Below are 27,728 nucleotides of genomic sequence, written 5' to 3'. Positions count from 1 at the left end.
TCTAAAACCTGTTACAGTAGAGATTTTCCAGATATATTCCACAAAAATCATATGCAATTATCTCTGCTGGAACCACGGGGAACTGGTTTCAGTTGTTCCTTGAGGACATCAGAATCCATTGATACTTTCTTATTTTGGTTTTTTGAGACGGGGTTTCTGTGCAGCTTTTGGAGCCAGTCCTGAAACTTGTACTGTAGACCAGGCTGGCCTTGAACTCACAGAGATTCACCCGCCTCTGCCTCCTAGTGCTGAGATTAAAGGTATGCATCACCACCACCACCTGGCCTAAGAGAACTCAAAAATTGTGATAAGGACACTGAAGTGTAGCTCTCCAGAACTGATGGCTTCTGGGGTGGGAGGTGCACATGGAGAAGGACTCAGCTTTCCTTATAGGGCTGACCACTGGGAGTTTGACCATGCTCCAGTGGGCAACACAAATTGGACTTGCTTCTTCTTCTTCTTCTTCTTCTTCTTCTTCTTCTTCTTCTTCTTCTTCTTTTTTTTCTTCTTCCTCTTCCTCTTCTCCTTCTCCTTCTTCTTCTTTTAGTGTGTGGGATTCACAAGGGGTAGACCTGGGAGGACTGAGAAGTGATTGTGCTCGGGGTTCATGATGTGAAATTCCCAAATAATCAATAAAAATATTATGAAAAATAAAAAAAGAAGAAAGGTCTCTGGTAATTAATAAAATTTTCTGTTGTAGTAAGAAAACAAGCACAGGCAATAAGAAAAAAAAAATGAGGAACTAGAGAGATAGCTCAGCAGTTCAGAACATTGGCATCTCCTCCCGAGGCCCTGAGTTCAATTCTCAGCAACCACACGGTGGTATACAACTATCTATAGTGGGATCTGATGCCCTCTTCTGACATGCAGGCATACATGTAGATAGAGCACTGTATGCATAAAATAAATCTTTAAAAAAAGGAAAAGAATGAGCATGTTGTGTTCTAAAACTTTATGAATACTGAAATTTGAATTTCATATAATTTTTGCATGTTACTAAAAGACATTCATCTTTTGATCCCCCCCATCAGTTTAAAAAAAAAAGGACATCTGTTTTGAGTTTGCTTCCAGTTGGATTAAAACAGTGGCAGGCTTAGCTGGAGTGGTCCCAGAGGCAGCTTTAAGGGGATGGGTTTCAAGCTCAGTAGCTGGGTCATTCTCTAAGTGTGAGAGCCAGGGAGTGTGTTTATGCAAAAGGTACGCAGTTGAAGAGTGTCATACGTGTATTACAGGTGGCAAACTATTTCCTAATGGACTGGGAGGCACCTCTGGCCCTGGGCCCTGGTTGGCTGTAGTTATATATATTTTTTCTTTCTCTCTCATCCATTCCCCGCCCCCAACCCCCATTTCTTTTTTGAGACAGGATCTCACTATGCAGCCATGTCTAATTTTCAATCCTCCTGCCTCAGCCTCCTAAGTGCTGGAATGAAAGAGCCGGCTTTGGCTTTCAAATCTTGCAGGGTGTCTCATCTCTGCCTTGTTCATCTCACTTTGGCTCCTTCGCCGGCTGTAGCCACTAGGGGTGCCAGAGTGGGAGAACGCTCCCAGGAGCCTTGGGACCAATCAGATCGGCGCTAGGCCCGGAGCCCAGCGACTGACCTCGCGTCCTCCCTTGGCAGCCAATCACAGGTCGCCGTGGGCGAGTGTGCGAGCCAGGCGAAGCGGCCTGGGCTTTGCGGGCGGTGCGGCGGGCCCGGCAGGTCGGGGTGCGGGGCTTCCCGCGCAGCGCCTCGCGGGCCAAGGCGTTCCGGGGGGCTCAGGTATGCGGGGGAGGTCAGGGCAGGGGTGTGGTCCTGCTGATCTCTGCGGGGGGCGACCGGCAGGGACCGGCCACCAGATCGCGGGGTGGGAGGACGGGTGAGGGCCTTCTGCGAGTCCCGGGGGAAGGAAGCGCCGGTAGGCCGGGCTCTGGGGATCCCGCCTGGTAGCCCCCGGCACACACGTGCGTTCCCCCTCCTGCGGCCTCCCCCGACCCCCATCGAGGGCTGGGCCTGCTCCCCCTAAATGCCGTCCCCATCGCTGAGGGCCCTGGTGGCGCTCACGGTACCTAAAGTCCTGAAGCCTGGAGACCTGCTGCTGGGCGCGGTGGCGCCCGCCTGTAATCCCGGCCACTAGGGAGGCGGTGGAAGGACCACCTAGTGAGACCTATTCACAAAACAAAGTGTAAGCCAGTTTTGTAAATTGAACCCCACTCCCAATTTGGAGATCCACAGGCCCTTCCTTTGAGGCTTTTAAAGCATTTTAAAATCCATGTATTTGTCTTTCCGCATACAGCACTGTCTTGTTTGTGGATTCTGTTGACTACGTGCCTCCTTGAACTCCAGGGCAGCTCTCGGGGCTCCTAATCTATTCTCCTAGATAGCTAATTTTGATTGAGCAGGGCCCAAATGAGATTTTTTTGTGTATGGAGGTATGGTATTTTGGATGGTAGCCTGTAAGATGCTTATAAAAAAACCATCCAGGGGTGGGGGTGGGGTAGCCTAGTTGCTAGAGCGCTTGCCTAGGATGGACAAAGCCCTGGGCTGGATTTCCACCCAGTACTTGGCAAAGTGGTTGTGAGGGTCTCACCCAGTACTTAGCAAGTGGAGCCAGGAGGATCAGACATGTTTTGTATCAAAGCAAACAAAAGGAAACAAAATAAATATATAAACAATTGGTAGGTAGTGGAGTAAAATCTTTTAACATATAAAATGTATCTTTTTTTTTGTTTTTGTTTTTCTGATTACCTCAGGCATGTGACTTTCACCCTTTGGACTCTCAAGGTATTAAAAGTTACAGTGTGTATCTGAGGTAAGAAGGGTCTTTTCTCTTTCATGTTCTGTCTCCTAGTCGCCCCTTTGATAAAAGAAAACATGACCGCCAGGTGGTACAAGCCTTTAATCCCAGCACTCGGGAGGCAGAGGCAGGCGGATCTCTCTCTGAGTTTGAAGACAGCCAGCACTAGATAGTGAGACCCTGTCTCAAAAAACAAACAAATTATTACAAACAAACAAATTATTGTGTAGAATTTCCTGAGGGAATTTGAGTGGGTCTGATAAATTGAGGCCAAGCATTTGATGTCAATAATTCTGGAACCTTCTAAGTTGCGTCCTCAAACAGGAAGAAGTGGCAGACGTGCTCCTTTCACCCGAAATCCTGAAAAAGAAAAAGAAAGTAAACACTATGGCTGTTCTGTGAAGCGACTGGTTTTTATCATAGTAGGAGGCAAAGTGAGTTGATACAAATAGTTTAAGATTCATTTAATGCAGTAAAATGTTAAATTGGATTAGTCTCTACCCTGGTTTTTTGAGAAAGGGTCTCACATATCCTAGACTGGTTTATGTAGCTGAGAATTGCCTTCAGCTCCTGATTTTAGTCTTCCCTTCCCAAGGGTTATGGTTATAGGTATGCACAAGCCTGACTTCTGGATTTTTTTTTTTGAGGGCCCCTCCACCCCCAGGAATTCTAAGGCATCAATATTACCTTAGGGTCAGTTTGATATATCAAGAAATAATAGCAGGAAGCAAAGTGGCTTGCTTTTAAATTTATTTCTGCAATATTTCTTTTTTAAAATAATTTTTTATTTTTATTTTTATTTATTTATTTATTTTTTTTGGTTTTTCGAGACAGGGTTTCTCTGTGTAGCTTTGCGCCGCCTTTCCTGAAACTCACTTGGTAGCCCAGGCTGGCCTCGAACTCACAGAGATTCGCCTGCCTCTGCCTCCCAAGTGCTGGGATTAAAGGCGTGAGCCACCACCGCCCGGCAATTTTTTATTTTTTGAGATTACAATATAATTATGTCATTTCCTCCTCCTCCCTCTCTCCAAGCCCTCCCCTGTACCTCCCTTGCTCTCTTTCAAAATTCATGACCTCTTTTTGTTGTTTCATATATGTATATATTACACACACACACACACACACACACACACAGAGACACACCTAAATATATAAATACAACCTGCTTAGTCTGTGTAATGCTACATATATGTATGTTTTCAGGTCTGACCATTTGGTGTTCTTCTCTGCGGAAGATTTCTCTCATTCTCAGTATTCTTTAGTTGACTGTAGTTCTTTGTGTAGGTTTTTAATGCCTCAAGGAGCTTTCCCTCTTTTTTTTTTTTTCCTCAGTATGTCTTTTAGTGTTGTCCTTGTTGAAATCATGTTGAAGTGGTTAGGGAGCCATATTGGTGAGACTTCATGGATGTTTGAGTAATATTGCCATTAATTCTTTGAAAATCTGGTTAAAAAAAAAAAAGAAAGAAAGAAAGAAAAGAAAGTCTGGTAGAGGTCTGCATTGAACCGTTCTAGGCCTGGACTTTTTTTTTTTTTTGATTGGGAGACTTTTAGTTTCTATTTCTCTGGGGTTAATCTATCTATGTACAAGATTTTCTTTTTCTTTTTCTTTTTTTTTTTTTTTTTGGTTTTTCAAGATGGTTTCTGTATAGCTTTGTGTCTTTACTAGAACTCACTCTGTAGCCCAGGTTGGCCTCGAACTCACAGAGATCTGCCTCTGCCTGCCTCTGCCTCTGGAGTGTGGGGATTAAAGGCATGTGCCACCACCAACCGGCTTACAGTATTTTCTTTCTTTCTTTCTTTCTTTTTTTTTTTTTTTAAATGTATACAGTGTTGTTCTGCCTGCATGCCTGAAGAGGGCACCAGCATGTGGTAGCTGGGAGTTGAACTCAGGACCTCTGGAAGAGCAGCCAGTGCTCTTAACCTCTGAGCCATCTCTCCAGCCCCTGGCTTACAGTATTTTCATTATCCATTTATCACTTGAAGGACATGACTGAGCAAGTATCTGTGAAGTAGGCTGTCCTTTGGGCATATGCCAAAGAGTGGTATATCTGGGTCACATGGTAGGTTTATTCTTAGCTTTTTGAGAGTTCTCCACACTGATTTCCAGAGTGGCTCAGTCAGTTTCCAGTCCCACCAACAGTGAATGAGGGTTCCCTTTTCCCCACATACTCTCCAGAAGGTGTTGTTGGCTCTTTGGTGATCTTTACCACTTGACTGTGATAAAACGAAATTCCACAGTTGTTTTTGTTTGCAGTTTCCTAGTAACTAAGGACAGTGAACATTTTTCTTTTTTTGGAGACATTTCTTAGCTGTTTGTATGTTGTTGAGAATGCTCTGTTCAGGTCCTAAGCCCATTTTTTGAATGGTTTATTTATTTATTTTTGACTTAATGCTTTTTGAGTTCTTTATATATTCTGAATGAGTCCTCTGCCAGATATATAGCTGGTGGCAAAGATTCTGCCCTGTTGTGTGGGCTTCTTCTTCATCTGATTGTTTCTTTAGCTGTGCAAAAGCTTCTTAGTTTTCCCACTTGTCAATTATTGGCTTTGTTCTGGAATGTCCTTTCCGACACCTGGATCATGTAGGTTACTGCCTGTTTTTTCCTAGCGGTTTCAGTGTTTCATATTTAGAGCTTTGTCTATTTGAAGTCCACAGGAGTTAGTTTTTGTGCCGGGGTTTAGATATGGATCTAATTTCTTTCTCTGCCTATGGATATCCAATTTCCCAAGCTCCGTTTGTTCAAGTTGCTTGCTTTTCTTCAGCTTATGTTTTTGTCAGATATTAAGTGGCTGAAGTTACATATACTCATTTGGATATTCAATTTTGTTCCACTGGTCTGTGTGTCTGTTTTTGTGCCAATACCATATTGTTTTCATTGATTGCTATGGCTTTATAATATATATATATATATTTTGAGACAGGGTCTCTATATAGTCCTGGCTGTCCTAGAACTCCTAGGATAGGCTCACAGAGATCCACCTGCCTCTGCCTCCTGAGTGCTGGGATTAAAGGCGTGCACTGCCATGCCTGACATGTGATATTTCTTAAGATCCTGTATAGTAATCTCTCCAGCACTGTTCTCTTTATTCAGGATTGTTTTGGCTATCTGGTGTCTTTTGTGGTTCCATATTAATTTTAGAATAGTTTTTCTATTTTTGTGAAGAATGAAATGGGAATTTTGAGATTGCATTGACTATAAATGGCTTTGGCAGAATAGTCATTTTCAGGATATTAATTCTAAATTGTTAATCCATGAACATGGGGTGGGATGTCTTTCCATTCTGTTTTCTAGCGTTCTTATCTCATTTTTCAGAGGTTTAAATTTTCCATTGCATGTGTCTTTCATTTCCTTGTTTAGGTTTATTCCTAGGTATTTTATTTTCTTTGAGCCTATCATTGATGGGAGTGTACCCATGATGTGACAGGGCAGGACAGTGCAGAGGTTCCTTCATCTTGTGTTCTTGCTGAGGCCATTTTAGATTTGACTAGAATTTGATCTCCCCAATGGAAAGCTTTGTGTAAAATTATCCAACTTTGTTCTAGGAAGCCAAGGTCAAGATGCCCCAGCTAATTTACCTTGACTTCTGTTAAACTGCCTGCTTGTATAAAATCTCCCCTTTAGCTAACTGCTTATCTTAGCTTTTGTTAAATGCTTGCTTGCACAAAACCTACCCCTGCAGCTGTGGACAGATAACAGAATATTGTTTTTTGCCTTTAAAAGCCCCTTACTCTAAAAGTTCAGTGCTCTACTTGGGTCCCAAATACATGAGTGTAGTCCCAGCTGGCAGGAATAAAGACTTTCAATTGGCTATAAACTGTTTGAGTGGTCCTCTGTGGTGGGCTCCCTGTAACAATCTCCTCTCTGTTTGTTGCTGGTTATTAAAAAAGTATTGATTTTTAGCCAGGTGGTGGTGGCGGCGGCGGTGGCGGCGGCGGTGGCGGTGGCGGCGGCACACGCCTTTAATCCCAGCACTTGGGAGGCAGAGGCATGCGGATGGATCTCTTTGAGTTTGAGGCTAGCCTGGTCTACAGAGCAAGATCCAGGACAGGCACCAAAGCTACACAGAGAAACCCTGTCTGGAAAAACAAAAAACAACAACAACAAAAAAGTATTGATTTTTTTTTTCTTTACAAGTTAATTCTGCATCTTGTCACAGTGCTGAAATTGTTTATTGCTTCTGGCGTTTTCTAGAATTTTTGGGACTTTTTATGTGTAATATTATGTTATCTACTAAGAGCAATTGTTTAACTGCAGGGCGTTTACCCGCCAACCCCACAGTTCCCCAGAGTTTTCTTAAGTGAGAGCAGCAGGAAATATTAGATAGCTAAGGATTTAGATTGTGGAGATAAATAGATAGAAAATACAGGATAGCCTTGAGAGGGCCTGGAACCTATTCCAACTGGCCCTGACTGTCTCTGCCCCAGGGTATTTATAGAAATGACAAGGGGTGGAGCAAAAGATCTCCCCCCAGCACAGCCAAGTGCACTCAGGCCTGTGGCCCAGTCATCCTGTCTATGTAGACCTGCTGGGTAAAACTACTAGGAACCTGAAAACAGGTCCCCCTCTCTTAATATATAAAAAATAACTCATTATTAAGAGCTCACAGCAATCTCCATAGCTGTTACATCTCCCAGTATGGAAGAAGAGGATGATAAAGATGGCATTTCTTTTTTGGATTGTGTCCAAGGTGACCACAGCAGTCTTTAGCTGCATCCAGCCCTTCCTAAACCAATAAACTCTTAATGCAATTGCAAACCTAAAGAATCCCTTAGCTTCATCATTCCCATTAACAGGATAACATAAAGATTGCTATACATAGTCACAGTTCTCTCAATCTTACATCTCAAAGCAAACTCTTAACAGAACCATTTGAATTAACATAAATGGTGCTATATGTAGTTAACAATTTTCTCACTCTTACAACTTTAACTCTTAGTGGAACCATTTGAATTTTCTTGCTAACAACATAGGAAAAACTTCCGATGTATTCACATCAAACTTAAATATTTCCTCAACTTCACAAAACCATGGTGCATTAATATCAATAGGTTAACAATTTCTGCAAACATACATTTAACTTTAATTCACTCATAACCCCTCCTTTTCTTTATAATTTTTTAAACAAAATCTCAAACCTAATTAGAAAAACCCAAACTTACACAATTCCTACAAACCCATATTGAAAAGCAATGTTCTCAATCTAATCATTAACACTTTGAAAACTTTTAGTAAAACATTCAAAAGCAATTTTTTAATAAAACTCTTTACACTTTAAAGTAATCTCTTACTATACCCATTTACATTTCTTACGAATCATAACATTAATCCACTCAAATAACGAGGAAATATTTTTTAAATTAAATATTCTAAGGAATATTACTCCCCCCCTTTTTTGGGGGGAGGTTTCAAGACAGGGTTTCTCTTTGTAGCTTTGTGCCTTTCCTGGAACTCACTCTGTACCCCAGGCTGGCCTCAAACTCACAGAGATCCGCCTGGCTCTGCCTCCGAGTGCTGGGATTAAAGGCGTGAGCCACCACCACCGCCAGGCTCTCCCTTTTCTTTATAAATATTTTTTTAAACAATATCTCATTCCTAGTTAGAAAACCCAAACTTTTCCATCTAAGCAGTTCCATTTGTAGCACAAAACCAGTTCTATAAGTAATTACATTTTTACATAAACAGTTCCATAAAACAATTCATTTTTAACATATAACAATTTATGAATCACCAGTTAATAAAGCATATATGCATACACAAAACTGCATTTTGAGTCTTAAGTAGAAACAATAACTATCTTCATTTAAACAGTTCCATTTTTAACACAAGTAATTCCAGAAAACAGTTCCTAAGTTATCACCATAAGTAAATTCAGAATTGTCCCGTTGCAATGAAATCACTATTGTTCATTTCATTTCTTAAGTCTCAAAATTCAGATAATAAATTTTAATACTAGCCTTCCAAATATGAAGAAATCCATAACAAAAACCTTTTTGTAGTTTTATCTCATTTTTTTTAATTTCAAAAAGTTCAAAAAAAGTATATTTTGGTATTAGAATTTCACTTCCAAATATGAAGAAGTGTTTTGATTGTTTTTTTTAATTAATTAATTAATTTATTTATTATGTATACACTGTTCTGCCTGCATGGCAGAAGAGGGCACCAGATCTCATTACAGATGTTTGTGAGCCATCATGTGGTTGCTGGGAATTGAACTCAGGACCTTTGGAAGAGCAGCCAGTGCTCTTAACCACTGAGCCATCTCTCCAGCCCAAGAAGTGTTTTATAATCAAAAAATTTTTGCAGTTAACAATTTTAGTTCAAACAAGCATGTGGTGGTATTGTGTTCCCCAAAATATTGTGTACCCCAATAAACTTATCTGGGGTCAGAGAACAGAAAAGCCACTAGATACTTAGGATAGGCAGTGGTAGCACATGCCTTTAATCCTAGCATTCCAGAGGCAGAAATCCACTTGTTCAAGGATACAGCCAAGCATGGTGACTCACGCCTTTAATCCCAGAAAGTGAGCCTTTAATCTCAGGGAGTGGTGGTAGAAAGCAGAAAGGTATATAAGGCGTGAGGACCAGAAACTAGAAGCATTTAGCTGGTTAAGCATTCAGGCTTTCGAACAGCAGTTCAACTGAGAGCCATTCTGATATGAGGACACAGAAGCTTCCAGTCTGAGGAAACAAGACCAGCTGAGAAGTTGACCAGGTGAGGTTAGCTGTGGCTTGTTCTGTGTCTCTGACCTTCCAGCATTCACCCCAATAACTGGCCCCAGGTTTGTTCTGATTAATAAGACTCTTTAAGATTCATGCTACACAAGCATCTCTGCAGCTTTCATTCTCAAGCCAGAGACATTTTTTAGTTACAGCCACATTTTAAATTGCACCATTTTTGCTGTTAGCTCAGGTTTTTTTGTGTTGTGTTGATTTTCCATGGATCTCAGCTGCGGATGCCTTGTTGTGCTGGTTCTGGCGTCCGCCATTCTTAGCTTCTTAGTGGCTTCTGGAGCTTTTAAAATCACTCAGACTGACTGCATAGACTGACACTCAACATTTACACTTTTTTTTTTTTTTTTTTTTTTTACAAACTCACATATAACATATACTTATTTATATACTTCTTATTTACTTATATCCTTAAGGAAACTCTCTAAGACTACCATAGCAAATATATTTCTTATTTACTTCTTATATTCATCTTATATTCTTCTTATTTAAACTTACATTTACAACTAGCATCTTTACTTCTTACAAGCTTATTATTAAATGTCTTAGGGCTACCCTAGATACTTCTTGCAAGCTTATATTCTTAAAGTAACTCTATAGATCTATTTTACAAACTTATATAGGGCTACCATTACCATATATCTAACTTAGCAAACACCTTTAACATTTTCTAGCAAGACAACAGTTTTCTACTTTTTTTTTTTCAGGACAGCATTTCTCTGTAGCTTTGTGCCATCCTGGAACTCACTCTGTAGCCCAGGCTAGCCTCGAACTCACAGAGATCTGCCTGCCTCTGCCTCCTGAGTGCTGGGACTAAAGGTGTGCGCCGACACCACTTGGCAATTTTCTACTTCTTAATCTTAATTATCATCACTATCTCTATTAGAAAGATTCTCTTAACTAGACAGGAAGTACATAAATCATTTCTAAAGTTCAGAGCTTATCATTCTGAAAGTTCTTGAGAAACAAGAGTTTAATTCTTTAATGGCTCTCTCTTTTTTATTTTTTTTGTTTGTTTTTCGAGACAGGGTTTCTCCGTGTAGCTTTGCACCTTTCCTGGAACTCACTTGGTAGCCCAGGCTGGCCTCGAACTCACAGAGATCCGCCTGGCTCTGCCTCCGAGTGCTGGGATTAAAGGCGTGCACCACCACCGCCTGGCTTAAATGGCTCTCTCTTAACTCTGGGACTTAGTGACTTCTGTTGCTATACATTTCAGATGTTTTATAACAACTCTATTATTAAGAGCTATGTCAGTTACAGCAAACCCAAAAGAAAGAAAAGAGAAGAGAAAAATCTTGTAAGAAATATTCTGTTTCTGAATTGCTTAGCTGGCAACTCAGACAATTTTCCACCAGGAGAAGATAATTGTCTAAGTTGGAGTGAGGTTCCAGACCTGCAGCTTTCAGCAGGCCTAAAAACATTGCTGAAACTTACAATTGTCTCAAACTCCTTAGCAGTCTGGAAGCCTCTTTATACTCCTACTATCCCCAGATTGCAGGATGGAACCTTAATATCAAGAAAGTTGATTTAGCTGCTTTTCATACTCATCACCAAACTCTGATACAATTTTCCTCCTTCTTAATTTTTTTAAAGCTGTATTTGCCATGAGTTCTTCTAACCATGCTGATGTTTCTGATAGATTTTTATTTATTTATTTATTTTATTTTATTTTATTTTTCTGGAGCTGAGGACCGAATCCAGGGCCTTGCGCTTGCTAGGCAAGCGCTCTACCACTAAGCTAACTCCCCAACCCCTCTGATAGATTTTTAATAGCCCAATATTTTCAACAAAACTGCTATTAAAAGGAGTCAAGAACATAGATGTTCTTTCATAAAACATGTCCTTCATTATCTTACTCAGAAGAAGAGCATTTTCATGATTTAATATTTTCACTTCATTAGTTTTAACCCCTGATGTTATTGTTAGCAGCTGTGATATTTAGCATTGATTTCTTATAAGGAACTTTCAGGTGAAGCAACTATTTTGTAAGACGGCTAGATTTTTCTGAAGTTTGATTCCCATCTATAAAGCAGTCATTTCTTTTTGAATACCCATTTCCTTGTCCTCTTATTAGATTTACAAAGGAATCATTCATTGTAGGTTGTTTGTTCAAAAGGCAAAGAACTTTTTAAATTTCCCATATATTTCTTCTAAAACAGTGTTCAGTGTATGGACTGCTTTCCCTTGCTTTATTAAGGATTTTAAAATGGCTTGTTGATAAATGGTTTCTAGTTAGAGGCTGTCCCTTTACCCAAATTCATAACAGCTTCTCTGTGACATAATTCAAATTTTTCTGATGTAGCAGAACTTTCAGTTTGCTCTACAAAAAGCTTCACATTGAACTACTGTAAAGCTCTTAGCAAAATTCTTGCACAGCTATCAGGGAAAATAAGGTATTCTACCAAAGGAGCCAAACACTGCGGAGCTCTGAGTTCCATATTCTTAAAATTTTTCCTCAGAACTAACATTGAACCAACTCTGAGACTATTTTCTTCCTTGTTCTTTTAAAAACTAATTTTTTTTTATTATTATGTATACAGTATTCTGTCTGCATGTGTCCTTGCACGCCAGAAGAGGGCACCAGATCTCATTGCAGGTAGTTATGAGCCACCATGTGGTTGCTGGGAATTGAACTCAGGACCTCTGGAAGAGCAGTCAGTGCTCTTAACCACTGAGCCATCTCTCCAGCCCTAAAAACCGTATTTTAAGTTTACTATAAATGTCCTTTTGAGCTGAAAAGTCTTTTGGGGTAATCTCGCAGAAAAACTTTAGCAGAAAAACTTTAGCAGAAAAACTACCTTTCCCAGAATGCATTTCTCTTATATCAGTCCGTTGCTATAGGCTAGTTTTGGACTTCATTTCCCATAGTTCTTTTCAGGTCTGAAAGTCAACTTCTAGTTCCCCTTTACCAGGCCTTGCTTTCAAAGTTCTTGCCTGGGAGGTTTGAACCAAGTTTTTCGCGTTTTCAACTATGGGAGATGGGGAGATTTCTGCTCTCTTTTACCGGCCCTGCTTTCAAAATTTTTGCATAGGAGGTTTGAATTAAGCATTTTGTGTTTTTAATTACGAGACAGTGGGAGATTTCTGTTCTGAACTGGCTTCAACAGGTGTCTCTCCTTCATCTGACACTGGCCCTGGATCAGAACCGCACCTGCCTCGTTAGCATGCATTTGAGGTGGGCATTTCTGATAGCAGCTTTTCTTGGGGCTTGTGTTTGCCTTAGCCAGTCAGTGAAAAACAAAAGCAATTACAACAGCTTTTCCATAGCTCCTTCAGAGAGATTTTCTTCCACCGATAGATCTTTATCTCATTTTGCTTGTTCCCCCCACCCCCACCCCTCAGATGCAGAGCTTCAGATACCTCAGGCTGGGGCTCTCTTCCTCTGCTAGCTGCCTTTGGAGATAGGGGCTTATTACCCCCCCCCCCAAATCTGCCTCAAACTCTAGCAGCTTTCATTTTCTGGGGAGGAATTTGTCCCTTCTCTGTTTCTTCAGAGAGTCTTTCTCCCTGACAGTTCCCAGTTTGGTCTCAATTTATTGCCTCTGCCCCAGTAATATTTCCCAGTGCCACAGTGGGAGCTTTTCTGCTTCTGAAGGTAGGGGCTTTAGTCCATCTCTATTTTCAGGGTCTGTGTGGTTTGCGTACAGACTGACAATCAAGCTTCTGCTTTTCTAACAAGGGAGTTTTTTGCCATCTCTAAGCTCACATTAGGATAGGTGTACTTCCCTAATCAGGCCCTGAGCTGGCCCAATTCTCCAGTGGATTACTTTTGTTTGTCCAAGAACTCTGACAGAGCTTATCACCAGAGGCAATTCACCTCTCAGGGCTACACTCCCTCACCTCACTGGAATCAGTCGAAACAAAGCTTTCCTCAAAAAGATGCTTTCTGGTAGAAAAGAACTTTACTCCTTGTTAGTTCTCCGTTCTGCCTTGGCTGGGCTCTTTCCCCAGACAGCGTTCCTGACTCGGCAGCCCAACTGCAGACACAGATTGGCTTTACTGCTTTCCCAGGAAGGTGCTTTCCCTGATAGGAAAGCTTTTCTCAGCGAGATTTCTTTTTGCAGCTGTGGACACTGAGCAGCCCCACCTAACAACCCGGGACTTGCAGGGAAGCGGGTAACTGTGCCTTTAAGCCAGCTTTAGCTCTGTTCATTAGCAGTTTTCCCCTGGGTCCTGCATCTTCCTGCCTCAGCTCTACGCTCCAAGAAGTTGTTCACAACTGCAGGAACTTTAGTATCCTGTAATGTACTCAAACTCGGAGGTACTGGGTAGTTGCTTCTCAGTTGTTGGTTAGAAGCTAAGATAAAACACTTAACAGAGAGAGTTTCAGCTCATTGCTTCGGGGGAACTTTGCATTAGGGCGTTTAGGAGCACCCTTTCATTCCAACAAGTGCTCACTCAAACAAAACCCTTGATGCCTCAGCTCAGCTGTAACTGAAAAACGTGGCTTTTTGCTTTTCCCACGTAAATGATTTCCTGCCCTATTGGGCTCTTTACCCACACTCACCCAAGTGTTTCCCTCAGGGGACTCTGACCCTTCAAGCTAGTCTTTTACTAGCTTGAAGAGACAGAGCTTAGAGGTTTTTAGGAACTCAATCCCTGCCTCCTGCATTGCAGGGAGGATTTTTAAAGCTTGAAAGAAAGAACTTAGAGAAGTTTGTTGTTTTCCCGTAGAGCAAATCACAGGTGATTCCCATATTAATATCTTCAGGTGATTCTAATTTTTGTCCTTCTGAGAAAGTTCTGAAAGGTTTTAGTTTTTAAGTTTTTTTTTTTTAAGGAGAACTTTTAGTTTTGAGAAAGATTAAGGCTTTTTAGAGAGAAATTTTACCAAGTTTTCCAAGAAAAGCTTTTAGTTTAAGAGAAAGATTTTCTTTTCCCCAAGAAAGAAAGACCAACTTTTCCCAAAACTTCTGAACTGTAAACTTTTTGGCTTCTTACACTCAAATTTTTGCCTCAGAAGAAATCACTTTCTCCTGCCACTTGGAATTAGTATTTTAGGTGTCCCCAGGCCAAAAGCTACCATAGGAATATTTTTTCTGCCCAATAAGCTCAAAAAGTTTTTTTTCTACCCGTAAAACTCAGATTTTTTACCCCCAGTTTGCGTTCATAGCCCCCCAAGTTAGATTGAAGACTTAGTTTTTCTATCTAGTTGCCTAACTTATCTTAAGTAAATTTTCTACACTACTTTACACTTCTTAGTTTTTCCTACAGTATATTACTACACTATACCTTATACTTACATTTCACAGATAGAAATTGCGAAAGAGATAGAAGATAGAAATCTCGATAGAGGAGATTTTTGCGCTGCAGCATCGGACATCCTTCCAGTCCGTTTTTTCCTTTTCTCTCGAGGATAAAACGCCCTGCCCTTACTAATTTCTCTACTTTCACTTCAACACTAGACTGGCCACTTCAACTGGCAGGACCATACTCTCACTTTCACCAAAAAGTCTGCAATAAAACTAATTATTATTATTACTATTTTCCTTTGTCTTTAGTCCCTATTCATGGTGCCATTCTGCAGGGTGTTTACTCACCTACCCCACAGTTACCCAGAGTTTTCTTGAATGCGAGCAGCCGGAAATATTAGAAGGATTTAGATTGTGGAGATAAACAGAAAGAAAATATAAGATAGCCTAGAGAGTGCCTGGAACCTATTCCAGCGGGCCCTGACTGTCTCTGCCCTAGGGTATTTATAGAAACACCATCAGTTGGAGCAAAAGACCTCCCCCCAGTACAGCCAAGTGCAGACCATCTCAGACACCTGCACTCAGGCCCGTGGTCCAATCATCCTCTCTATGCAGACCTGCTGGGTGAAACCACTAAGAATCTGAAAATGGGCTCCCACATTCGACTTCCTCTTTTCCTCTTTGTATCCCTTCTGTTTCCTTCTTATGCATTATTGCTCCAGCTAGTGCTTCAAGCACAATCCTGAGAAGGATGGGAAGTAGTGGTCATCCCTGTCTTATTCCTGATTTCAGTGGTATTGCTTCAACTTTTCTCCATTTAGGATGGTGTTGGCTGTGGGTTTCTTATATATAGCTTTTATTATGTTGCCGTCTGTTCCCTCTAGTCCTACTTTGTCTCAGACTTTTATCTTGAAGTAATGTGTGTCTTGTCAAGGAAGCCGTGATGGCAGGGGGGAAGCATCTGATTACATTGTATCCACTGCCAGGGAGGTAGTTTATTCTGGTGCCATTTTAAGCAATGTGATCATCTCAAGAGATGCAGAAAAAGTGTCTGTCTCTTTAAGACTTTTTCATTTCTTCTGAATGCATACCTAGATGTTAGACTGCTGGATCATGTGACAGTTCTTTAAAACATTTTTTTTTCCCCAGGAACTTCCATGCCTTTTTCCATAGCAGTTGTATCATTTTATAGTTCAACAGCTTGAGGATTCCAATTTATCCATGTCCTGGCCAAGAGTTACTTCCTGCTTTTAAATTTGTAATAGCTATTCTAATTGATGGGAGGTGATATCTAATAATTTTAATTTTCATTTCTCAGATGATTTGTGATGTTGTACATAGTTTCATGTACTTCTTGACTATTTGTACATCATCATTGGAGAAATGTCTATTAAAATCTTTTGCCCAATTTTTAAATTTTTATGGCTGTGTGAGGGTGTTAGATCCTCTGTAACTGGAGTTACAGACAGTTGTGAGCTGCCATGTGGGTGCTGGGAATTGAACCTAGGTCCTCTGGAAGAGCAGCCAGTGCTCTTAACCACTGAGCCATCCTTCCAACCCTGTTTTGCCCACTTTTTAATTGGGTTGTTTTATTAGTTTTTGTTGTTGCTATGACAAAATACCTGGCAAAGCAACTTAAGGTCTGTTTGGCTTACAGTTTGAAGGTGCAGCTCTCGGTCTCTGCGTTGACTTACCAACACTGAATAGCACTAATCTGTAAGTATAAATGCCAATATATGGAAGGGGGAGCAATAGGAGGTTTCCCTTCTAGCGCCTGTGACCTCTCCAGCCGTGGGCTTTTGACCAGGTTGACAATTCCAGGCATGAATTACATCTTGTGACTAGGCTTCCAGTCCAATGGCCTGTCTGTGTAGTATACCATTCTACCAATGAGCCAGTGGGCACTCTGTCAAGTTAGTGCTGTAGCATGCAGAGTCCTCCATTAGACAGATCTAGGAATGACCTCGCCTCCAGTGGCCTGTATAGCACTTTCCAGCACTGAAAGCCAGCTGTCAGAGAGGAGGTTTCTAGGTCAATTCCAGCATGATTTTTGGGTATCCTGCTACCAAACTGTGGGGTGTCTTCAGCAGTAGGTCTTACCATGTAGCTATAGCAAACAGTCGAGCAACGGCAGTAGCCTGTGTTTTTGGGGAGCTTCTGGGGCTTCCCACATCAATTACACAGAGCTGTTCCTACACCTAGGACTTAGGTTTTTCATTTAATAACCCATGTTTTCTAGAGGAAGTATTGTTTACCTGTGTAGTAGGGTACCTCTGTTTAAACTTAAACCAAACCTACACGTGTATATTTAAAAGGTTTATTTATTTATTACATATGTAGTGTTCTGTCTGCATGTGTGCTTGCATACCAGAAAAGGGCACCAGATCTCACTCTAAATGGCCGTGAGCCACCGTGTGGGTGCTGGGAATTGAACTCAGGACCTCTGGAAGAGCAGCCAGTGCTCTCAAACTCTGAGCCATCTCTCCACCTCTCCCAAACCTATATTTTTTAATTAGCTTACAGAGCAGTGGTTTTCCACAAGGCTTTTCCGTATGTCCTTAGTTTTAATTAACATCCCCGCCACATCCTCCAGTCTGTACCCTACCATTACCCTCCTTAAACTTTTAACTCTTGGTCTCCCCCGCCCCCTACTTTTATAACATATTTGCTCTACTGTCCCCTAACCCCAACCGCTGATAAAAAGCCTTCTTTCCTCCCCCGTCTCATGTGCTCTTTATAGCCTCCTGATGACTTCAAATTAAATGCACAACTAAAAGTTCAAAGCTAGGATCCATCAATGAGAGAAAAGAGTGGTGATTGTCTTTCCGGGTCTGGGTTACCTCACTCAGTATATTTTTCAGTTCTATCCATTTTCCTGAAAATTTCATAATTTTGTTTGTCTTTACAGCTGAGTAAAATTCCATTGCTGTGTACGGCACAGTTTCATTATTCATTCATCAGTTGGTTGATGTCTAGGCTGGTCCATGTTCGTGCTGTTGTGGATAGAACAGCAATAAACATGGATGTGCAAGTGTGCCTGTGGTATGGTACAGTACTTTGGGTGTACAATCCGGAGTGATAAAGCTAGGCAGATCTATTTTAGTTTTCTTTGGGTTTCTGTTACAAATACCATATCCAAAAGCAACTTGGGGAGGAAAGGATTTATTTTAGCTTACACTTCCAGGTTACAACTCATCGTTGAGGGAAGGAACTCAAGTAGGAAGTGAAGTAGAAACCATGGAGGAATGGTATTTCTTGGCACTCCCGGGTTTACACTTAGCCAGTTAGCTTTCTTACACAACCCAGGACCACCTGCCTAAGAATAGCACCAGCCACAGTGCTGGTACCAGGTTAGTCTGACCTTGGCAATCCTCACTTGAGACTCTCTCTTACCGGGTGTCTCTTGGTTGGGTTGATAATTGTAACTAACAGGGACATTATGGAATTTCTGTCTTTAGCTTTTCAAGAAAGAGCTTTATGCTGATTTCCACAGTGGCTGCACCAATTAACACTCCCCCAGCAGTGGATAAGTATTTTTCTAACCTACATTCTTTCCAGCATTTGTTGTCATTTTTCTTTTTATGACTGGGGTGAAATGGATCCTCAAAGTAGTTTTAATTTATATTTCTCTGATGGCCAGTGATGTTGAATATTAAAAAAAATGTTTATTAGTCATTTGTATTGTGTGTGTGTGTGTGTGTGTGTGTGTGTGTGTGTGTGTGTGTGACCTTTCTGATCAGTCCTATAGTCTAAGATTTGATTGTGTTGTTGATGTTTAGTTTCTTGGGTTCTTTATATAGTTTAGAGATTAATCCTGTCAATTATATAGCCAGCAGAGATTTTTCTCCCGTTCATTCAACTAACAAGTTCTTCTGCTGTACAAAAGCCTTTTAGTTCCGTGAGATCCAATTTGTCAATTATTGGTCTTATTTTGATGCGATTTGAGTCTTATTCAGAAAGTTATTACCTATGTTTCCTGGATGGGATGGGACTGGCCTGAGGACTGTTCAGGCCTGGTAGGTAGGTGCCCTCACTTGAAGTGCTCAGAAGAGAAAGGTATTCTGACTGTCGGGGCCCAGGCTATACTGATAGCTGTGAAGGTAAGGTATCCTGGATACCTACAGTTGTTAACTCTTAAAAGACATAAAACTGACTTATGAGCTGAAATCAGGTGTTCAGACATAAACATACCATATTCAGAAAGTTATTACCTGCATTTATAACTTGAAAGGAACTCAGTGCATTTTCCTCTTTCAGCTTCAGGTCTCATGTCCTTGGTCTACTTGGAATTTATTGTGCACGGTGCAAGATAAGGATCTAGTTTCATTCTTCTACATACAAATTTCCAGTTTTCTCATACCATTTATTGAAGATGCTGTCTTTTCTCCAGTGTGTGCTTTTGACAGCTTTGTCAAAAGTCAGGTGGTTGAAGTTCTATGGCCTTGTGTCTGTGTGCTCTGTTTTATTCCATTGACCTAGCCTGTGTTTGTGCCAGTAACATGCTATTTTTATTACTCTGGCTTTGTAGTATAGCTTGATATCAGGTATGTTGATACCTCTATAAGTATTGTTTTTGCTCAGGGTTACTTTGTCTCTCTGGGTCTTACGATACTTAAGATTATTTTCTGTGTCTGAAGAATTCTTGGGGTTTTGATGGAGATTACATTGAATCTGTAGATTGGTTGGATGGCCATTTTCATGGTACTGACTTTTCTGATCCATGGTCATGAGAAGTCCGTCTATTTTCTAGTGTCTTCTTCAATTTCTTCCGTGTTTTAAAATGTTCATTGTTTAGAGTTTGTGCACTTCCTTTGTTAGGTGTATTCCAAGGTTTTGGTTCATTTGGAGACTATTGTGAATAGGATTGTTTTCTTGGTTTTTTTCTCAGTGTTTGTCATTGGTATAAAGGAAGCATACTGAATTTTTTGTGACAGAGTTTCTCTGTGTAGCCTTAGCTGTCCTGGAACTTGCTTTGTAGGCCAGGCTGGCCTCAAATTCACAGAGATTCTCCTGCCTCTGCCTCCCAAGTGCTGGGATTAAAGGTATATACCACTAAGCCTGGCCATTGATTTGTTACTTTTTATTTTATTGTGTCAGGATCTTATCTTGCTGGCCTGGAAGCTGTACTTGACCTCACAATTCCCTTGGGTGTTGGAATTACAAACACTTACCCATGCCTTGTGCAGTGATTGTTTTTGTGTGCTTGTGTGTATAGTAAGGCTTCCTATAACTTACTTTAACATCATTTTGGTTGAAAATGTTATAAAATGCCCTCTGCTGCAGATCATTTCTTAAGTCTCCAGAATTCCTGATTTGGACAGAGTTCTTCAAATTAAGTCTGTAGAAAATGTGGAATTAACTGGTCCATGATCCGTTTTACAAATCAGGCAGATTGTGACCTGGGAGTGGTAAGAGGAAGTCAACCCTTTTCTTGCCCAGGTTGGTCTTAGGCATGGTGTCTGTGAGGGCAGCAGAAGGTAGAGTGCCACCACACACTTGGGAAACAGGACCTGGAGAAGCTGAGCTAGAGCTGACCTGGATGCCTCCTTCCCGAGGATACACTCTCAGGGCATCAGAGGGCTTTTCTTATTTCTTGTCCTCTTTTAAGTTCATTGAGGTGTTTGCTTGTGGCCTCTTTGGATTTTTTGAATCCTTCGATTGTTTACAATTGTTCCTTAAAATCTGTGTCCTGAGTTTTTTGGTGACTGGTAGTCTTTTAGGGGCACGTGTTGTCTCAGTCTCCTATACTATTTGTTTTCTAGTAGGGCTGTGGGAGTTCATTTCTTTGTGTCTGATGTGAGGTTCTAACCTGCATATGTGGAGTAGAAGTTTGATTCTGGTTTTTGCTTTCCTCTGAGCTTGGTTGATTTCAAGACAAGTAGGAGTGAGCAGGTTAGTCCTTGAGTTACCCGGCATTGATTATTGATTGGAGAGACTGGGGAAACTCCAGTTCACTGTTAACCAGTGTGATGCAGAGGTCATAAGGGTGGGGTAAGATTGCTTGAGTGAAGTCTAGAAAAGTCCTTTAGTGTGACTCCTGGCTGGGGCTGGGCACGGGTTCAGGGACTTGATCAGCCTCAGCAAGAGAGCACACAGAGGGCCTGGGCTAAGATAGCTTGAAGATGTGGGCCCCACCTGGACCTGGGTGGGTGGCATGTGGTAAAGGCCCTGGGTCAGACTCTCTAAGAGAGGGTAGATTTGGCTCTTAGCTGGACCTAGGTCTGGAGGATTTGGGACTATTTAGAGGAGGCAACTGGGGGTGAGAGGACTCACTTAAGAGACCTTGCAGATAGGGCTCCTGCCTGGGTCTGGGGGCTGCTTAGATAGGTGCTGAGTGAGAGTCTCAGGCAAAAGAGCCCATGGGTGCATCTCCTGCCCAGGTCTGAGCCTGAAAGGTTGGAGTAGAGTGGTAGTGGCACTGGATGAATGTCCTTAATGTTTATAATCATTTCAAAGTCTTTGATGAGAAAAATAAGTCCTTTTTCTGTGCTTACTGATGTGTGATGTGTTTGTACTCAGGTGGCAGTGTGAATAGAGGAAGTACTGGGACTTGTGACCACACCTGTCAGGAACCAAAACGTTAGAAATGGAGCAGCAATTCATGTTGCGCAGTGAAGAGCAGGAACCCAGCCGAGCCCACGATGAGGATGCCGAGCTGATCTTTGTAGGGGTTGAGCATGTAAATGAAGACGCTGAACTGATATTCGTTGGAAAGACTTCAAATTCAAAACCTGCTAATTCGAACATTTTGAACAGAGTCACCCCAGGTTCACGTTTAAAAAGAAAGCGAAATAGCCTTAGAAAAATGACTACTGAAAGGCTGCAGCCCTCAAGTGCTGCAGCCCCCACGTCAGAGACAGTGATCGTCTTGCCGGCATCTCCTGCTGAAAGCCCTGCAGCCCCCACGTCAGAGACAGTGATCGTCTTGCCGGCATCTCCTGCCGAGTCAAGATCGACAGATAGTCCCATTATTATTGAGCCTTTGTCCGAACCTGATTATAGAAGCAATTCACCACAAGTTGTGCCTGGTAGCTCTTCAAAGGGTTCCCCTTTGGTTCCAATCTCAAGTTCAAAGCATAGTCCAGTACGGGCAGCACTTTCAGTAGGAGGTTGGAACAGAAGTTCTTCTGCATCGAAGCGCCATTCCACTTCAGAAGTAAATGTCATTAACCTGCAGAGGCCTGAATTTATTATAGAAATTGATGAAGAACATTCTTCAGCATCATCCTCTTCTGGTACCTTCCATACCTCAAATCCTCAACCGAGTACACCCGCCAACGATGTTCCCAAATCAGTAAACCGTGTTGTGAATGGAGCACCTCTCTCGGAGAACGCTATCTACATCAGTCCTACAAGTGTACACCCTCGCTGTGAAAATGGGTTGGTGAAAGTGGGCTTTTCAAGTCCAGCGAGTCAAGGGACCTTTGATCCCAAGAAAGGAAGTTTGACTTTGTTACTTAGTGACTTTTACTATGGTCAGCATAAAGGAGATGGGCAGCCAGAACAGAAGACTCACACAATCTTCAAGTGCCCCAACTGTTTGAAAGCTCTCAAAAATGTCAAATTTATGAACCACACCAAACATCATTTGGAATTTGAGAGGCAGGGGAATGACGGCTGGGAGAACCATACCACCTGCCAGCACTGCCATCGGCAGTTCACCTCTCCCATCCAGCTGGAGTTCCACGTCGACCGTGTGCACATCGCCCCTGACCCCACCATGGTCTGCAAAATCTGTGAATTGTCATTTGAGACAGATCAAGTTCTTTTAGAGCACATGAAGGACAATCATAAGCCCGGGGAAATGCCGTATGTGTGCCAGATCTGTAACTACAGGTCGTCTGTCTTTGCCGATGTGGAAACACATTTTAGAAAGTACCATGTCAACACTAAGAACCTACTTTGTCCATTTTGTCTTAAAATTTTCAAAACCGGAACACCGTACATGTGTCACTATAGGGGGCACTGGGAAAGGAATGGTCACCAGTGTTCCAAATGTCGACTACAGTTTTTAACCTTCAAGGAAAAAATGGAGCATAAGACCCGGTGTCACCAAATGTTTAAGAAACCTAAGCAGCTAGAAGGGTTGCCTCCCGAGACAAAGGTTGTTATTCAGGTCTCAGTGGATCCTGTTCAGTCAGAATCTGGGAAAGTAGCATCGGTCACTGTGAGCACAACTGACTGGGATCCGCCTTCCCCCAGATCTCAAGGAAAACCTTCAAAAAGGTCCCACTAATTTTAATCTAAGTCAGAACCCAGAACTCTTCAGAGAGATGAGAGGACAAACTATACATTTGTTACTCATCAGGACCCAAGACTGATGAAGAAATGGACTATTTTTTCTTTAATTTTGTGATAATGCAGGGTTTTTGTTTGTTCATTTGTTTTTATTTTGTGAGGGTTTGTTTTGTTCTGTTTTAGTTCTGGGGCTGGATTCAAGGCCTCACAAATAATAAGCAAGTACTCTACTACCCCTACTACTCTGACCTACAGTGTTTTCTGAATGAATAGTGAGTGTTATTTAAGATATGTCTGGTTTCATATTAAGTGTTTGGCTCAACCCAAGGAAGGTGCTTATGCCTATATCCTTGTGAATGGAAAACAGAAGTTAAACCTATTTATTAGTATTTTATGTAACTCCTAAGCTTGAGAGCTCTTCTGCATAAAAGTTTCGAGTTGGATGGGGCTCACAAGGCCCCACCTCTCCATGAAGATCTATGGGTAGTTAATGCTTGCTACAGGAGGAAGAGAGCTCTCTTTTTAAATGGTTTAGCATGGGTAAGTGGACAGGCACACATTCATTCCAGTCTTGGAGCCAAAGAGTGAGTACTGCCTAAATGTCTTTACCCAAAAGAAGATTCAAGGAGGCCAAGCCATTCTTGTAAAATGTCCACGTTTTATGAAGGGCCCCTACAAGCATTAGAAGCACAGTTGTGTATCAGTGCCATGTGAAGCAGCAACAGTAATTAGTAGAATGGGAGCTGGTGTCCATGGACTTCCTATCGCTTGGTGCGTCGGGTAGTTGGACTTATGCACTCTCCTCCCCGTTCTGGCTACCTGTGTTTGAAGAATGAACTGGCCATATCCTTATGGGCCACAGCAGTAAAGTGCATTGTCTTTTCTTGGGGCAAGAAGCCTTGGCATTTGTAGTTTGAAATTTATTGGACTTTAGTTTTAATTGAAAAGGTTCAGAAAAATGGCGTCTGTCTAGTTTATGGCCTGGGTTTAATTTAGTTCTACTTTTATGATGTAATAGTGACTTGCCCAATGATATTGGACATAGCACAAAAAAATAACCCAGGGCCCATGATGGAGCCTTTTCACTACGTTTTTTTTTTTTCAGTGTATGTGTATCTTAATGTTTATTGAATATGTGAAGCTTGCAATTTGGTGATGTGGTGCTCTCCCCTCGCCCCCACTTGGTGCTAGGGATTAAGCCCAGGGCCTTACATGTACCAGGCAAGGGCTCTGCCACTGAACTATATCCCTAGTCACAATTTGTATCTTGCCTCATATTTGAGTGATTATAATGAATAGCATTCTCGTTGTTGTATGTATAATTTCTCAGTTGATCACACTAATATTGCTTGGGTCTTACTTGAAGCACTTTAGTGTGCAGGCGATGTCCTAAATGAAGACTTGCTTTCTCCCATTAATATATCATACTACTTAGCTGGTCACTAGGAGGAATAACTCTTTGTAGGACTGTAGGGCACCCCTGAGGATTAGTTAGTCCTCAGCAACCTCAGTAGCATTAGCTGTTTCTGTAAAAGTTTCCAGGCCTGTCTTCTTGAGCGTGGTCCAGTGCCACCTCCTGTTCCTTCATGTTTAGCCCAGGTGCCCAGCTGCTTCTGTTCATCAGTCAAGGAGTCTCGATGCATGCTGGTTATAAACATGGTCTGGAAAAAATCTCCTAGTTTCCTGTTCCTTTCTTTAAAGGTACTTTATCTTGCTGGGTGTGGTAGCACACACTGGTAATAACTGCTCTTAGGAGCCTGGGGCAGAAGGGTCTGGAGTTCAGGGTCAGTCTGAGCTGCTTAATGAGTTTCTTGCCAAACTAACTACACAGTAAGACCCTGTCTTTTATAACCAAAAAGAAGAAAGGGGCATTGGGGGTGGGTCCCTTAAGATGTCCCTATCCATTTTTCCTTCCTCAGTCTAATGAAGTTTCCTTCGATTTCATGAAAAACTGGGAAGAGATCATCACCAGGCCTTGGCCTCTCTGTTAAGACTGAGGGAGATGAGAGGTTGCTAGCATCTTTTGTTGTATTTATTTGCTCTGTGCTTGATCCATTGATTGATTGTGATCTGCTCTATTTTGATAGGCCTTTTCAATGAGGTTTCTTGGGCCAAGGCACACCTAACTTTTTACCCTGTACCTTTCCTTTAGATGTGGAAAATGTTGTTTGCCCCACTTGTTCTGGTGGGCAAGTCCTACTGTGTATGAAATGAATCATACATGTACTGCAGACTTGTGTACTGTCTATGGTAAAAATAAGAACCACCTTAGACCTGTGTTTAGCGAGTGCTTAGTATCTCCAGCACCGTTGCTGTACTTTGCTATTTCACAAAAGCATGCTCCTAAGGAGTACGGATTGTTGTTTACTGCTAAGGGAGGCCCCAACGCTCTGGCTCCTGCCTACCTACGCCTCCCATCCACGGCCACTTCCCAGTGTCTCCCTGCTGCTGCACTATTCCAACCTATTGTATCGGCCTTGTTGTTCCTCAAGAAAATTCCTGTTTCTTCCTGGTGCACAGGCTGCCCAGGCTGCCCCTTCCTCACCGTGCTTTCCCTAAGCCTGCATGGCTCGCTACCTCACACGTGGTTTATTAAGCTTGTCGAGACTTTTAGAGTGACTAGAAACTGCCCTGCTTTTAAAGTCCTGTTTATTCCTTCTCTTGGAAGACAGTTCACCTCTGGCTGCACCTTTCTTCCCCCTGCTAAGTTTCTTAGTCACAGACCTTCAGGAAGAAATCATTAGCAAGAGCTTTGGTTCCATCTTAGAAGTGAGCTAGCTTAAGTCCATTTCTGTGCCTATAACAAAGAAACATAGTGAGCTTTCTGTTTTATATTGATAGCTCTATTTTTAAAGCAGTGTCACTTTGTTTTGTTTACACATGTATTAAATATCTGTCAAGATTACTATTTTGTTACTCTGTGAAGTCTGTTGCTTCTTTTTCAAATAAAGGTTATTATTTTATTAATGTTGCCAAAGTTATTTATAAGAAATAGCAATTAGAGAAATAAAGCATTTTGTGAAAACCTTTTGCTTTATTGTTTTGTTTTTTAAAATTTGAACACTATGTATTTTAGCTTAATTTTTGTTTTCTATCTTCCACAGTTGGGTTTTGAAATGATAAGCAGTGCTGGTTACTGTGCAGAAAGGTCATGGTCACGACAGAACCCAGTATCAGTTTCAGAGCTTTATTAGGAGGAAGTGGAGGAGACAAAAGAACCAGGCCTGGAAAAGGAGCATGTGCAGAGAGAGGGAAAGATGGTGGGGGGAAGAGACAGAACAGAGAGAGAGGGTGGGTCTGAGTTATGGCTCTTTAAGGCTCAAGTGGGCCTACAGAGCTACACCATGCATGTGCTGACTGCATGACCATACCATGAGCATGTAGTCCCAGCGCATGCTGTTGACGTAGGACTCATTGCTTAACTCCTGAACTGTGCATGTGCAGTCATGCAGCTGGAGTGAGGGCAGAATCAACCATTCCAGACTTTTTGCTTATTATAAAAAAGTGAGTGAACAGGAATAGGGGTGTCTTTTCTCCCAGAAAAACTGCTTCCAGCTGACTTGGTGGGCATTGGTTGGCTCTTAGGGGGTTAGGGAAGGGGGCTTCTGAGGTAGACAGGCGTCCTGGGATGGAAGTCACATGGAGCAGCTGAACTATGCCAAGTGAGACAGAACCCAGTGTTAGAGTCCTGGAGAAGTCCCACAAAAGACCACCATTCACGTATGCAATCAACAAGAGCGTTTATTATCTCAAAGCTTCCAGCATGCTGGGGCAGGCTATCCCATACAAAGGCAAGATGGCAAAGATCCTGAGAAAAGTGTGTGAGCTCTTTTTAAGCCCAACTGAGGGGAGTATGTAAGGAAGTTGGCTCATCTTAGATATGATTGGCTTATGCAAGTGGCAGTCACATTAGTAACTTTTAATTGGCTAGGGTTAGTTGGGGGTTTGTCAGGGCTACAGTTATCCATTTGGGGGCAGGCCTGGATGAGTCTCAGGCTTTGTCCTTGAGCTGCTGTGGAGGCTGGCTGGCCTAGCACATACTGACTGTGGGGGCTGGCTCAGTGGCCCAGGCGTGGTGTGTCCTATTTCCCTTGTCTCTGTTGTCAGGGGCACCACTGATTAATTGCCCTTTGTGGCTTTTAGACCTCAGAAACTGCCTGTCCAGTCTCAGTAAACTGAAATTGAGGCCTGATCTCTGAGAGAAGACTGAGCAGCCTGTTAGGACATCTGCTCGGTCCTCTCAACAGCATATGGACAAACAGAACCCTAGTACTCATGACTGAAGTCCTCACAGGGGACATAAGTCAAGAGCCACAGTATTTTCCCCATGTAACACTGAGACTTTTGTCAGACCATCACAGTTATTACTGAAGTCAAATTTCCCCTTGAGTGTAAATACAGACACATACAACTCACTAGGAAGACTCACATAAAACAACACAGACAAAAAATAGAAAAGGTACAAAAGCTACAAAATAAAGATGCAAACACTCAAACAGATGTGCATATCATGACGAAGTAACACAAGAAACACCGCTAACACACCAGACAACACTACAAACATGATAATCTGGCTGCCTCTCAGCACTGCAAGACAAAGACAAAAATAACGGGGGATACCAGAAAGAGATTCCAGAGTACTGGAGGACTCAGATAAACAGATAATGAATTTAATTCAAGACATAAAGAAGAAACATGCTGGGCAGAGGTGGCACACGCAGACAGATCTCTGTGAGTTCAAGGCCAGCTTAGTCTACTGAGTGAGTGCCAGGACAGTCAGGACTGTTATACAG

General features: G+C 41.9%; 1 protein-coding gene across 3 annotated transcripts; it reads left to right on the top strand.

Annotated features, from left to right (window-relative positions):
• Nucleotides 1-1,654: 1,654 nt before the first annotated feature.
• Nucleotides 1,655-25,898, top strand: Znf280b (zinc finger protein 280B). Of its 3 annotated transcripts, XM_059281900.1 has the most exons (3): nt 1,655-1,760; nt 2,732-2,790; nt 21,217-25,898. In XM_059281900.1, exon 3 carries the CDS (start codon nt 21,284-21,286, stop codon nt 22,931-22,933), a length of 1,650 nt encoding a protein of 549 aa, XP_059137883.1. In that variant the 5' UTR covers nt 1,655-1,760; nt 2,732-2,790; nt 21,217-21,283; the 3' UTR covers nt 22,934-25,898. The 3 variants fall into 3 exon arrangements, with proteins under 3 accessions (XP_059137883.1, XP_059137885.1, XP_059137884.1); XM_059281902.1 differs by lacking the exons at nt 1,655-1,760; nt 2,732-2,790 and adding an exon at nt 6,722-6,884; XM_059281901.1 differs by lacking the exons at nt 1,655-1,760; nt 2,732-2,790 and adding an exon at nt 16,307-16,413.
• The last annotated feature ends 1,830 nt before the right edge of the window (nt 25,899-27,728 follow it).

The sequence above is a fragment of the Peromyscus eremicus genome, chromosome 16_21 (assembly GCF_949786415.1).
Source record: "Peromyscus eremicus chromosome 16_21, PerEre_H2_v1, whole genome shotgun sequence".
NCBI lineage: Eukaryota > Metazoa > Chordata > Mammalia > Rodentia > Cricetidae > Peromyscus > Peromyscus eremicus.
The sequence above is the reverse complement of the archived record's forward strand: the minus strand, read 5'-3'. Positions and strand labels throughout refer to the sequence as shown.

What these genes read in the sequence shown, in the direction of transcription:
- Znf280b (XM_059281900.1), top strand. Translation starts at nt 21,284, where the DNA reads ATGGAGCAGCAATTCATGTTGCGCAGTGAAGAGCAGGAACCCAGCCGA.